The sequence below is a fragment of the Coenobita brevimanus genome, chromosome 7 (assembly GCF_032717465.1).
Source record: "Coenobita brevimanus isolate Jiangsu-jjx chromosome 7, ASM3271746v2, whole genome shotgun sequence".
In the NCBI taxonomy this organism is placed as follows: domain Eukaryota; kingdom Metazoa; phylum Arthropoda; class Malacostraca; order Decapoda; family Coenobitidae; genus Coenobita; species Coenobita brevimanus.
The window spans coordinates 4,231,027-4,245,684 of NC_136960.1; the positions used below are offsets into that span (position 1 = coordinate 4,231,027).

The 14,658-nt window shown below is 42.7% G+C and overlaps 2 protein-coding genes across 2 annotated transcripts in view; one reads left to right on the forward strand and one right to left on the reverse strand.

Annotated features, from left to right (window-relative positions):
• Window positions 1-14,658, reverse strand: part of LOC145404710 (multiple PDZ domain protein-like) — a 1,044,659-nt gene that overhangs the window by 579,948 nt on the left and 450,053 nt on the right. The gene's annotated exons all lie outside the window — the stretch shown is intronic.
• Window positions 1-14,658, forward strand: part of LOC145404621 (uncharacterized) — a 63,220-nt gene that overhangs the window by 41,797 nt on the left and 6,765 nt on the right. Inside the window, exon 4 of the mRNA XM_080276146.1 lies at window positions 4,331-4,424. Coding sequence (XP_080132272.1) covers window positions 4,331-4,424 — 94 coding nt within the window. The remainder of the gene's footprint in view (window positions 1-4,330; window positions 4,425-14,658) is intronic.

The window sequence follows — 14,658 nt, forward strand, 5'->3', positions numbered from 1 at the left end:
TTCCTCAAAAAAAAAAAAAAAAAAAAAAAAAAAAAAATGAACAGTATATCATTTTTACATGTTTTTTTTTTCATATTAAAAAAATAATATCGAGAGCCCTTCAGAATCATAAGTATTTTATTTACACCCTCCCCTCCCTTAAAATTCTACGTTGAGGATATTTACCTAGAGAATATTTACCTGAGGATATTTACCTAGTAGATATTTACGTGAGGATATTTACGTGAGAATATTTACCTCGTGGATATTTACCTAGTGGATATTTACCTGAGGATATTAACCTCATGAATATTTACCTAGTGGATACCTCGTGGATATTTACCTAGTGGATATGTACCTGAGGATATTTACCTGAGGCTATTCTTTTACCTAGAGGATATTTACCTGAGGATAGTGGATATTTACCTGAGGATATGTACTGAGGATATTTACCTATGGGATAATTACCTAGTGGAATCCCCCCCCCCATTCTTACAGCCCTGAAATCGCCTTTGCAATTTCTGATAAGGTCAATTATGTAGCTTCTATTACCCTCAAAAAAGTGCCCTGTACATCTGCCACGACCTCTCTCTCTCTCTCTCTCTCTCTCTCTCTCTCTCTCTCTCTCATCCATATCAATATTTTCTCATCTTTCACCATCATTCATACCTCTCTTTTTATCTTTCTCCTCCCTCCTTCCCTTACTGCCTCTCTCTCTCTCTCTCTCTCTCTCTCTCTCACACACACACACACACACACACACACACACACACACACACACACACACACACACACACGAGACAAGGGCAACGAGCGACAGGTTATGAATACATTGTGCACCACATACCCTATTCATAAAGGATCTTACCCAATTTCTAAGATAATTAATGGCCGTATTCTCGAGGGCTAAGCAGGATTTATAACACTTCTTCGTTACTATAGTCCCTTCACCTTAACTTGGCCCAGATTTTAAGTTTACTCCATTCACCTTAACTTGGCCCAGATTTTTGCCTTTAATTAGTTTTTTCCACGTAGCTAAGTGGTAGAAAAAGACAATGCTGCGGCTCTACATCTTTACCACAGCACTTCTTCGTGACTAGCATCATATTCGATGTTATCCTACTGTTATAACTCCGCATTAGAGACAGAGATGGCAATTTTGGGCCAAGTTAAAGTGAAAAGAGTACAGTATATTCCCGCAAATTCAGCTCAATAACCTTACCATACCACTTCTTCGTGATTTGCATATTTCTCCAAGTGGGATATTATTATTATTATTATTATTATTTGCATTTTGGGAGTCATTTACGGTCATGTCGATAAAGATCATTAATATCACGCTGGAGAATAATATAATACGGTGTAATGTGAAAAATAAACCGCTAAGGAAACGGTGTTACGTCTTCCTGAATCAACGTTCCTATGACCCCATCTTTCTCTCTCTCTCTCTCTCTCTCTCTCTCTCTCTCTCGGTAGGTGTGAGAGAGGTTATTACAACATGTACAAACAATCTTATATTCAATTAACGCCCAAGAAGGTTTATAAATATGGGGATAGATATAGGGCTGACAAGGGAATACACACACACACACACACACACACACACACACACACACACACACACGTACGCAAAGGATATTAATGTCTCCCGTATTATATTAAAGTTCCATCCTTATCCATGTATACTGTATATACAGGTATGGTGGTGCTGCCCGCTCCTCTCTCTATGTCCATGTATGTATGTATGTATGTATGTATGTATGTATCTATCTATCTAAAAAAAAATACAGAGGAAATAAAAATATGGAAAGACAAGAGAAACAAATTGGAAGAAGGGGAAGTGAAAGGAACAGCGTGTGGGAAAAGGGAGGGAGGGAGGGAGGGAGGGAGGGAGGGAGGGAGGGAGGGAGGGAGGGAGAGAGAGAGAGAGAGAGAGAGAGAGAGAGAGAGAGAGAGAGAGAACAGGAAGCTACGTTTTGTGGGCTGGCTTGCAGGGGGTGCGGAAGAAAGGAACAGGAAGCGAGGATGTGAGAGGCTCCATAAAGAGCAGTAGGAGGAAGAGGAGAAATGGGAACAGGAAGAGGATAAAAATATGGAGAGGAGGAAGAAGAGGAAGAGGAGAAATGGGAACAAAGAGGAGGAAGAGGAGAAATGGGAACAGAAAGAGGAGGAAGACGAGGAAGAGGAGAAATGGGAACAGAAAGAGGAGGAAGAAAAGGAAGAAATGGGAACAGAAAGAGGAGGAAGAAGAGGAGAAATGGACACAGGAAGAGGAGGAAGAAGAGGAGAAATGGACACAGGAAGAGAAGGAAGAAGAGGAGAAATGGACACAGGAAGAAGAGGAAGAAGGGGAGAAAAGGGAACAGAGAGGAGGAAGAAGAGGAAGAGGAGATATGAGAACAGAAAGAGGATGAAGAAGTGGAGGAGAAGAAATGGGAACAGGAAGAGGAGGAAGAAGAGGAGAAATGGACACAGGAGGAAGAGGAAGAAGGGGAGAAAAGGGAAGAAGGAGAAAAGGGAAAAGGAGAAATGGGGAGGGGATGAGGAGCTATAGGAAGCAAGAGATGAGAAATGGGAAAAGGAAGAGAAGAAATGGGAAGAGAGGGAGGAAAAAAGGGAAGAAAAAGGAGGAAGGGGAAGAGGAAGGGGAGATCACGGAAAAAGGAAGTGGAAGGAAGAGGGAAAGAATAATGGAAGAAGAACATGGGAAAAGAAAGTATGGAAAATATATGAGAGGAAATTTTTGGAGAGGGAAAGAGAAAGAGTGGGAAGGAAAGATGGGGGAGGGGAGGATGAGGGAGAGGACAGTGAGGAAGAGGAGGAGGAGAATAAGAGAAATGAAACAGGGATATAATAAAGTAGGTGGAGGTTGAGGAAGGAAGGAAGGAAGAAGGGAGAGAATGAAAAGGAAGAGAGAGAGAGAGAGAGAGAGAGAGAGAGAGAGAGAGAGAGAGAAGAAAAATACGAGGCATGCCGAAAGAAAGGAGGGGGAGGGAGAGCCAGTGTAAAAGAGAGAGAGAGAGAGAGAGAGAGAGAGAGAGAGAGAAAGTGAGTAATGAGAAGCAACGTAAGAGGGAAAACCATGGGAAGGAATAAGCAAGGATATGAAGAGGATGAGAGAGAGAGAGAGAGAGAGAGAGAGTACGAGCGAGTGAAGTAACAAAGGTCTGCAAATTCCCCTTCCCAGTCCCATCACATGATAATAATTCTAAGATACTGACCGTGAACTTTATTTCCCTCTCTTTCTCCTCTCCTTGACCTTCTCTTTTCTCTCCCTAACCTTTCTTCTCTCCCTCACCTTTCCTTCCTCTCTCTCCTTTTCCATCTCTCCCTTCCTCTTCCCTCTCTCCCTTCCTTTTCCCCTCGCTCGCTCTCTTCTTTGCAAGGCCTTTCCCCTTACTCATTTATATTCCATTCTATCCCTTCTAATCTCTCTCTCTCTCTCTCTCTCTCTCTCTCTCTCTCTCTCTCTCTCTCCATATCAATATTTTCTTACCTTCCACCATCCTTCATCCCTCGCATTTTCTCTTCTCCTTCCCCTCCCTCCTTCCCTTACTCTCTCTCTCTCTCTCTCTCTCTCTCTCTCTCTCTCACTGCGTCATACCCCCTCTCTACTTTCATTTCCAATTCCACTCTCGTGTACCCACCTCTCTCTCCTACTTCATCCCCTCCCCTGCCTTGCCTTATCTCCTTTCTTTCCTCCCTTCTCTCTCTCTCTCTCTCTCGTATTTCCCTCTCAATTTCCTCTCCCGCATGTGTGTATATATATTCTGCATTTTCAACGGCTCAGTTCCTATCTATATTAAATTACGTTCCCAGTTTTTTTCAGCATAAATATCACTTCTCTCTGTCTCTACATAACCTTTTTTATACAACTCTACATCATCCCCTTTTCAATCATCCCTTCATTTTTTTAATTTCTCTCGACTCAAAATCGTCTGGTACAAGCCAAAATTAAATTCCTAGGGGTACAAATATCACACAGGGTCGAGGTAGTTCCTGAACCCTTTGCCAGGTAATATTTCCCACAGGTGAGCGAAGCCTTACGTCATTAACCTGCGTAATATATCCAGGTGCACCAACCGCATCAATAACGTTAAAATACAGCCATTCCTTTATTTACTTTCACGTAATTTCCTTTAGTCATTATTTAACTGTCAATCTTTACAATGGTGCTAATGTTCAACTCTGTCTGTCTGTCTGTCTGTCTGTCTGTCTCTCTCTCTCTCTCTCTCTCTCTCTCTCTCTCTCTCTCTCTCTCTCTCTCTCTCTCTCAAATTTATTAATGGTGGTAATGTTCGACTTTCTCTCTTTCTCTCTCTGCTTACTAACCGACCTTTTTTTATTTCAGGTATCCCGGTGCTGACATGAGACGCCCATTCCCTCAGGCTCAAGAGGCCCCCCTACGCACAACAGATGGCGCTACACACCGTCTACCATCACCAGTACGTGCAAGTATAACAGTGGACTCAATGTTTATCTCAGGACGCTTCGTAACCCCGTTCTATGACCAATTTATTTTATATACCACACCTTTGGTTTCGTTAATTATACCTTCCGAACACCTACTTTGAGCCAGTAACGAGCAGGTAATTATCGAGGCGCAACAGGTAAACTAAATCGCTCAGGAAAGTGTACTGCGAATTCTCAATGGTACTGCAAGCTCCGTGACCCGTTTCTCTTAGCGATTTGGTAGGTACAGAATCTTGGTAATAAGATCCTTTGCCTGAGAAGCGTACACGATAATGGGAAGAAAAATGCGCAATAGGTAAAATAAATCAACGAGGAAAGTGTGTTACGATGCCTGCTAATCTACCTTCAATACGACATCTACCTAACCCTTCCTGTTTAATCTACCGGAAAAAATCATGACTACTGATCTACTGAGAGAGAGAAAGAGAGAGAGAGAGAGAGAGAGAGAGAGAGAGAGAGAGAGAGAGAGAGAGAGAGAGAGGAATGAAAAAGAGAAGATAAAAGGGAGGGAAATCGTGAGGAGGGGAATGGAAAGGAATGAGGGAGGGGGAGAGAAAAAATTGTGGGAGATGAAAGGGAATACGTGAAAAAGACAGACAGGAAAAAAGCGAGGAATGTTAAAGTGAGAAACAGAGAAAGGGGATGGAATGGGGAGTGAAAGGTATGACAGGAAAGGAGGGAAGAGGAAATACCCAGTTAAAAGGGAATGGAAGGGGAGGGAAGGGAAAGGAATGAGCAGGAGGAGGAGGAGGAGGAGGAGGAGGAGGAGGAGGAGGAGGAGGAAAGAGAGGAAATACCAAGATCAGCAAGTCAGAGAGAGATATTCAACATTCCTTTCGAGAGTCTCATGGCCACACAACGGCCTCGTGTGTGTGTGTGTGTGTGTGTGTGTGTGTGTGTGTGTGTGTGTGTGTGTGTGTGTGTGTGTGTGTGTGTGTGTGTGTGTGTGTGTGTGTGTGTGTGTGCTTTAATTAACAGCGAATGACAGAATAAAATCTAACCCTTCCCGGCCGAAAACCCTCTCCAAAAAATAGAGAAAACCGTCTGGAAATAGCAAAGAATATAATTAATTCTAAAAAGACGTCAGGTAATGAAAGGGCTAAGAATACGAAGCAAAAGTGACAAGGAAAAAAAAGTTAGTAAAAGAGGCAGCAACTGGAAAAAAAAAAAAAAAAAAAAAAACAGGCACTGGTAAAAAAAGATTAAAAAAAAAATTAAAAATGGAAATTGAAGGAAAAGTAGGAACAAAAATTAATGGAAAATTAAAAAAAAAAAAAATGTCACGAAAAAATAAAGAGAGAGGAAATGAGATGAATGAAGGGAGAATGCAAGTGAGAAAATTAAAGAGGGAGGGAAGTGAGGGGAGTAAAGAGAGGAGGAGGAATGTGAGAGAGAAAAAGCAAGGTCAAAATATAGCTTGGTATTGCATCCTTCCAGCAGTGGTTTCCCTCATCTTCCTTCTTTCCTTCCTTCCTTATCATTCTTTCTTTTCTTTTCTTCCTTATCCTCTCCCTCGTTCATTCGCTTACTCTGTCTTTCCTTCGTCTCCTACTTTCCTTCTTTCCTTCTCCTTTTCCTCTCGTTTTCTCTGCCCTTCCTCTATCTCCTACTCTCTCTCTCTCTCTCTCTCTCTCTCTCTCTCTCTCATTCCTTCCTTCACCCGGATCCCTCTCATTTCTAACTCATTTTCTCAACCTTTTTGCTCTTCCATGTCCCTCCCTTTCCCTCATTCCTTCTTTTCCTTCTTTCCTTCCTTTCCATTACCCTAGCCTATACGTTTCTCTCTTCTTTCCCTTTATCTCCTTCCTTCACTCCTTTTCCTTCTTCCCTTCTCCCTCCCCTTTCCCAAGTCTCTCTTCATTCGTCTCTGATACTCCTTCTTTACTCAATTTAATCTAGTTTCTTCCAGCCCTTCCTTCGTCTGCATCTCCTTCCACTCCCCTTCTCCTCCTTCCCTCCTCCTCCCACACTCCTTCTCCTTCCCTCTTCCTCCCACGCTCCTCCTCCTTTCTTCCTCCTCCCACGCTCCTTCTCCCCCTTTCCTCCTCCTCCCACGCTCCTTCTCCTCCTTCCCTCCTTCCACGCTTCTTCGCTTCCTTCCCTCCTCCTACCACGCTCCTCCTCCTTCCCTCCTCCTCACACGTATATCTCCTCCTTCCCTCCTCCTCCCACGCTCCTTCTCCTCCTTCCCTCCTCCCACACTCCTCCTCCTTCCCCAACCTCCTCGCCCACATATTTTCATTCTTCTTCCTCTCCTCCTTTGTCTCCTAATTTCCCTTGCTCTCTCTCATCTCTCTCCCTTCCTCTCAAACTCATACCGTGCGACAAGCAGGAAAATAAATACACATAAAATACAAAATAGGTCATCGCACTGAAAAGGTTGAAAGATAATTACTAGGTTTTTAATAATGGCTCGTCTCCCTTTCCCTAAAAAAAATAAAAAAATAAAAAAAGGTGGAAGGAAGGAATGACAGGTAAAGATTCTCTCTCTCTCTCTCTCTCTCTCTCTCTCACACACACACACACACACACACACACACACACACACACACACACACACGACTCTTTACAGGTAGGCTATCAAGAGCTGTCCTATTTTTCGTATTATCCCCATGTGGCCTCTCTCTCTCTCTCTCTCTCTCTCTCTCTCTCCCTCTCTCTCTCTCCACGTTTTATCCCTCCCTCGCTCCTCCAGTCACCACAATATCCCTCCCATGAGATAAAAACTTCCCTCCTCCTGACGGCTGATGACGGGAGCAAGACGGAGGAAGGAGGGAATGCGGAGGAGAGATGTAGATAGGAAGGAAGAGGAGGAGGAGGAGGAGGAGACAGGAAGAGTAGGAAGAGGGAAAGAGGACGAGTAGGAGGAGAGGGAGAGGGAGAGGAAGAGTAGGAAGAGGGAAAGAGGAGGAGGAGGAAGATTGACCAAGACAGGAGGAAGGAGGGAGGTAGACACACAGGAAGGAAGAGGATAAGGAGGAAGAGGAAGAGAGGAGGAGGAGGAGGAGGAAGAGGAGGAAGATAAGATAGAAACTAATACAACCTAGACGGAAGGGAAAGAGGAGGGAGGTGGGTAAATAAGAAGAGGATGAGGAGGATGCAGGAGAGAGGAGGAAGAAAAGGGAAAGGGGAAGAAAGGAAGAAGAGGAGGAGGAGGAAGAAAGGAAGAGGAGGAAGAGGAAGGTAAAAGAGGAAAAGAGGTGGGAACTAATACAACCAAGACAGGAGGAAGACAGGGCGAGCGAAGACAGGATGCTAAAGGTGATAAAAGATGAAAGGAGAGGAAAAAGGGGAAAAATAATAAAGGACTAAAGATAAGGTATAAGGACTAAAGATGAGGTATAAGGACTAAAGATAAGGTATAAGGACTAAAGATGAGGTATAAGGACTAAAGATAAGGTATAAGGACTAAAGATAAGGTATAAGGACTAAAGATAAGGTATAAGGACTAAAGATGAGGTATAAGGACTAAAGATAAGGTATAAGGACTAAAGATAAGGTATAAGGACTAAAGATGAGGTATAAGGACTAAAGATGAGGTATAAGGACTAAAGATGAGGTATAAGGACTAAAGATAAGGTATAAGGCTAGAACGACAGAATGAAAGGGAAAGAGGAAATCAGTAACAAAAAAAAAAATCCTCAACTGACTGACTACGCATACATCTCATTTCATATATATTATTTTTCCCAGACTTTTTTTTTCCAAATTCTAAAAAAAATATCATCCGTAAGCAACAAGGTTAATGATGGAAATATGTAACTCTTCCTGTTTTAAGTCTCTATCTCTTCCCTCCCCCCCAAAAAAAAAATCCTCGGGTGCTAAAAGGAACTAAAAAAAAAGGGGGGGGGGGCCGTCATCCTAGTGTGAAGACCATTGTGAAGAAAGAAAAATTAGTAAAATGATTATATATGGGAGAAGACAAATGAAGCAGCGAGATGAGGATAAAAAATGGAGAGAGAAGACAATGGTGGAGAGGATCGACAATATAAATCAATCATATGCAGAGAGAGGAGGGGAAGGAAGAGGATGCAGGTAAATGGAGTGGAAAAGAGAGCAGGGAAGGGAGAGAGATGGATGAGAGTTGGAAAGGGAAGAAAGGAGAGCAGGCAAAGTAGGGAGAAGGAAGAGAGTTGGAGAGGGAGGAAAGGAGAGCAGGTAAAGGAGAGAGAAGGAAGAGAGTTGGAGAGGGAGGAAAGGAGAGTAGAGAAAGGAGAGAGTTGGAGAGGGAGGAAAGGAGAGAGAAGGAAGAGAGTTGGAGAGGGAGGAAAGGAAAGCAGGGAAAAAGAGGGAGAAGGAAGAGAGTTGGAGAGGGAGGAAAGGAGAGCAGGGAAAGGAGAGAGAAGCTAGAGAGTTGGAGAGGGAGGAAAGGAGAGCAGGTAATGTAAGGAGAAGGAAGAGAGCTGGAGAGGGAGGAAAGGAGAGCAGGGAAAGGAGAAGGAAGAGAGTTGGAGAGGGAGGAAAGGAGAGCAGGGAAAGGAGAAGGAAGAGAGTTGGAGAGGAAGGCAAGGACAGAAGAGTTGGAGAGGAAAGGAGAGCAGGGAAAGGAGAGAGAGAAGGAAGCGTTGGAGAGTGAGGAATGGAGAGCAGGTAATGTAGGGAGAAGGAAGAGAGTTGGAGAGGAAGGAAAGGAGAGCAAGGAATGAAGAGAGAAGGAAGAGAGTTGGAGAGGGAGGAAAGGAGAGCAGGTAAAGGAGAGAGAGAGAGAGAGAGAAAGGAAGAGAGTTGGCGAGGGAGGAAAGGACAACAGGCAAAGGAGAGAGAAAAGGAAGAGAGTTGGAGAAGTCTACATAAAAGTGACGACGACATGCAGAAGGAAGAGAGGTAAGAAAAAGAGACAGATCTACAGATAAGAAAAGGAAAAGGGAAGAAGAGAAAGAAGAGAGGAGAAGGAAAAGAAAGGAAGGGAGATGTGACAGCACTGAATGGAGAGAGAGAGAGAGAGAGAGAGAAAGAGAGAGAGAGAGAGAGAGAGAGAGAGAGAGAGAGAGAGAGAGAGAGAGAGAGAGAGAGAGAGAGAGAGAGGAGTTTCAAAAATAAGAAAAAGAATGGGGATGAACAGATGATGAGAATAAGGATGATGATGATGAGGAGGAGGAGGTGGAGGAGGCGAAGGAGGAAGAAAAAGAAGAGGAGACACACGGTGATTGAAGAGGTAGAAGAAAACAGACAGACCAACAGACAGGAAAATGATTAGGAAAGCAGGAAGGGGAAGGAAAGAAAGGAAGAAAAGAAAGAGGGAGGGGAAACAAGGATAAGGGAAGGGAGGGGAAAGAGAAATGAGGGGAAAGGAGGAGGCAGATAGTGATTGATTTATTGCCTAGTGTAATATATTAGAAGCAGATTACATTGTCACAGGCAGAGGGGAGTAGGGTGAGGGGAGAGGAGGGGAAGAGAAGAGAAATATGGAGGAAGAGAGAAGCATGAAGAAGAAAAAGGGCGAGAAGGGCAATAAATAATAATAAAAAATAAACATATGGACGAAAACAAAAGCATGGAGTTGATAAAGGGCGAGAGAAATACGCAAAAAAAGGAAGAGAAAGTAATAAGAGTTAATGCAAATAATAATGAGGAAGATAGAAGGAAAATCCAGAGTGAAAGGAATGATAAAGGTAGGAGAGATAATGATGGCGTGTGGATGAAGGCAAGAGAGGGGAAGGGAGGAAGAGAAATGGGGTGAGAGGAAAGAGGAATGGCATAAGAGGAATTAAAGAGGAAGGGAGAAAAGGGGAGAGTATGTATGGCTCAGGCAGAGCTAAATTATAAGGGCAAGCAAAACACATCATCCTCATCATCATTACTATCAACACCATCATTATTGCCATCATCATCATCATTACCACCACCCACCCACCACGATCATCATCATCACCATCATCAACACCAAATCATAAGTCATCATCACCATCACCACCACCTTCATCACCATAATCACCATCACATATTAACTTCTCTCCCTGACCAGGCATTCTCCCAGACAGCCACAAAAAAAACAGACCACCAGATAAATGACCATAAAAAAAAAAGGGGGGGGGGGGGGGTAAATCGATAGTTACCCCGTATTTGCATAAAGACGGCGATTTTCCGGTGTCCAAGGCACACCTATAAATTTACCCCCGTCCCTCCCCTTCTAAGACCCTGCAGTTCGTCTTCATGGAGTCTTAGCCTAGCCTTGTCCTCCTTACAAGATCCTGCAGTTCGTGTTCACTGAGTCTTCGTTTGCCCTTGTCCTCCTTACAAGGCAGAGAAGTTCATATTTATAAAGAGTTTTGGTTTACTCTTGTCCTGTCACTTAACTGCCACAGGTATATTAATTCCCGTAACTCTAAAATGTATATTAATTCCCGTAACTCCAAAATGTATATTAATTCACGTAACTCCAAAATATGTATTAATTCACGTAACTCCTAAATATATATTAATTCATGTAACTCCAAAATAAGTATTAATTCATGTAACTCCAAAACATATATTAATTCACGGAATTCTAAAACATTAATGCACGTAACTCCATAACGTATATCAGTTCCAGTAACTCCAAAATATACATATTGATTCACGTAACTCAAAAATATATATTAAATCATGTAACTCCAAAATGTATATTAATTCCCGTAATTCCAAAATGTACACTAATTCACGTAATTCCAAAATGTATATTAATTCACGTGGCTCCCAGACGGATATTAATTCACGTAATTCCAAAACGTATATTACATAAGGCAATTCAAAAATGTTTAATAATTCATGTAAACCCAATAGGTATAATAATTCACGTAAATCCCATAGGTACATAAATTCACGTAATTCCCACAGGTAAATTAACCACTTCACTGATGACGGATTCTTGCTACCACCACACTCCCGTAATTAAATTTTGGAATACCTCGCAGTGAAGGAGCTAATGAAGACTGAAAAAAATTGTGTGTGTGTGTGTGTGTGTGTGTGTGTGTGTGTGTGTGTGCGCGCTGCTACCAGACGATTTTCTTCAGGTTGGGAGAGTCACCTGATAATTACGAGGTTAATGAATGATGTATTAATATACTGTACAGATAAATAAACAGATAGATAAATGGATGGATGGATAGACAGTTGGACAGATAGATAGACAGACAGACAGACAGACAGGCAAAATAACAGACAGACGGACGGATGGAAGGATGCAGATAGATATAGACAGGTAGATAGATAAAGATGGATGGAGGTAGATAAATACAAATAGATATACACAGATAAATGGATTGATACGCACACAGATGGATAGATATAGATAGATAAACACAAAAAGACAATCATATATGTAGACAGACAGGTATGTAGACAGATAAACACACACACACACACACACACACACACACACACACACACACACACACACACAAATCTATTTCAAGTTAAAATCATACCTACACAGACAGAAAAAAAAAAGTCACCAAATTACAAGAATTCAAAGGAATAAAATTCAGTCATTGATTTTCCTCGCCTGACACACTAAGCACTCAGTAGTTCATTACTCACATTAACATATTCACTACGGATACTCAGCTAGGCATAAAGTTACTCAGCTATGCACAAAGGTACTTGGCTCAGCATAAAGTTACTCAGCTCAGCATAAAGTTACTTAGCTGAAAATATTACGTTACTCAGCTAAGCATAAGTTACTCGGCTAAGCATAACGTCACTCAGCTAAGCATGAAGTTACTCAGCTTAGCATTTAGTCACTCAGCTAAGCATGAAGTTACTCAGATTAGCATTTAGTCACTCAGCGAAATATTACGTTACTTAGCTTCGCATACTTCGTTACTCATCCATTAGGTTACTCAGCCACGCATTACACGTTACTCAGCTCAGCATATTCTACCTCGTTACTAAGCTGAGCATGTTTCATTACCAACACGTGGGAAACTGTTCAAACCCCAGCACAACTCTGCCAAACTAATCAGCAATATTCAAATGAGCTGAAACCCTACCGTGCTAGCTCAGAACTGAAGAAATACAGAGAATTAATGGGCTGGATTAAAACACACACACACACACACACACACACACACACACACACACACACACACACACACACATTAAACCCCGACTCTCTCTCTCTCTCTCTCTCACCACCTCCACACGCACACAACTAACCAATCTCACATCCAAAGTTCCCTCCCCTCTCTGAACGCCCCAAGGATCTCTACACATACACACACACACACACACACACACACACACACACACACACAGTCAACCTGAAACAACTATCTATCTATCCTATCTATGTCAATATACTATACATCTCTCTCTCTCTCTCTCTCTCTCTCTCTCTCTCAACCTTATCACACAACGGGGCAGCATCCGGCACGACGCATAAACAAAAACAACAATATGCCTAGGGAAATAAACAACGAGAGAGAGAGAGAGAGAGAGAGAGAGAGAGAGAGAAACATTTTTCATTACTAATCCACAAATAATCGATGCCCAGACATTCTTCTGAGAGAGAGAGAGAGAGAGAGAGAGAGAGAGAGAGAGAGAGAGAGAATTTTGGTGGATGGGAAGTAGAGATACCACATCAGAGAAGATCTTAGAGAGGATGGGATGAGAGTATCTGGGTGGATGAGAAAGAGGAGGAATGGAGAAGATTAGAGTTTTGAAGGAGCGGAAGAGAGGAGTTAATCTGAGTGGATGAGAATGAGTAGAGATGATTTGGATAGATAAGAACTTAAAGGACAGGAGGGAAGAAGGTAATCTGGGTAGGTAGGAACGAGTATAAGAAGATGGCAGATGAAGAACGACAATAAACAAATACATCATCACCATCAGTCATCAATCAATCAATCAATCAATCATCTTCATCCCCACCCCCTCTCTCAAGTACAAAATACCTCAGATGGATACGAACAAATAAACACTTGGATTCTTCTGGATGTGAACGAATGCACAGAGAAACGACACAGCACAGCACCAAGTCGTTTGCGGAATGGGAACGAGCGAGGCAGGTGAGAAAGGAGGACGAGAACCAAGCAACTCTGAGCCTGGGAATAGAGTTAATGTGGGAGACTTGCAAGGAGTGAATGAAAGTGCGTAGGTAACCGTAAAAGACTATGAAAGTCCTTAAGATGGGAATGTCTTGGAAGGACTGATGTTAGGTGCGTATGTCTTGGAAGGACTGATGTTAGGTGCGTAAGAAGCTGTAAGAGGCTTGAAAGGAGTGAATAAGAGTGAGTAGAAAGCTGTGAATGTCTTGGAAGGAGTGAATGAGTGTAAGAAGCTGTGAATGTCTTGGAAGTGAATAAGAATGCGTAAGAAGCTGCGAGAGGCTTCTTACGCATAAAATAAGTGTGCGTAAGAGGCTGTGAGTCTTGCATGGAGTGAATGAAAGCGCGTCAGAAGCTGTGGAAGTCTTGGAAGAGTGAATGAGTGTGTACGAGGCTGAGAGGCTTGGAAGGAGTGAGCGACGGTAAGTAAGAGGCTGTGAGAGGCTTGAAAGAAATGAAAAAGAGTATGTGAAGGATCTGAGAGCCGTGGGTGGAGAGAAGAGAACGAAGTGATGAATAGAGAAAGAATTTGAAGACAGGAATAAGGATATGTGAAGGCTGCGAAAATCTTGGAAGGTCTGAATATGGGTATGTGAATGGTGTGAAGAAAAATGGTGGCACTGAAGGAGGATCTGTAGGAGGTTATGGCAGGATGGGAAACAAAGACAGAAAAAGAAAGAAGAAGCGCAAAACTAGACTACCGCCAAAAGGACATGAATAAAAGAATGAGCAAGCCTTGATAACGATCAGGGAGGGGAAGAAATGAGATAATGTCCAAATATTACGTCCCTAAATAAACACGCCTCCAAATAAAGCCAAAACACATCTCAGCTCTCTCTCTCTCTCTCTCTCTCTCACACACACACACACACGCACACACACACACGCACACACACACACACACACACACACACACACACACAGAAATAAGACACCACTACCTAACTTTCCCCTCCAAACTCACTCCCAACACAGCCTAACTCAGAGCAACACTGGATTTATATTCACGTACAAGAAGTCTGGTATTAATTTAGCTTCCAAGGCTGGTAGTAAGACCCGGCTAACGTCTCCCTGATTAAGGTCAAGAAAGAGACTAATCGGAGAGGGGCCTAACTTGGGATTTCGACAATTGGAAAAGTTTGGAGGGGCGAAGGTTCGACGGAGAGGGGAAAGAGGAGGA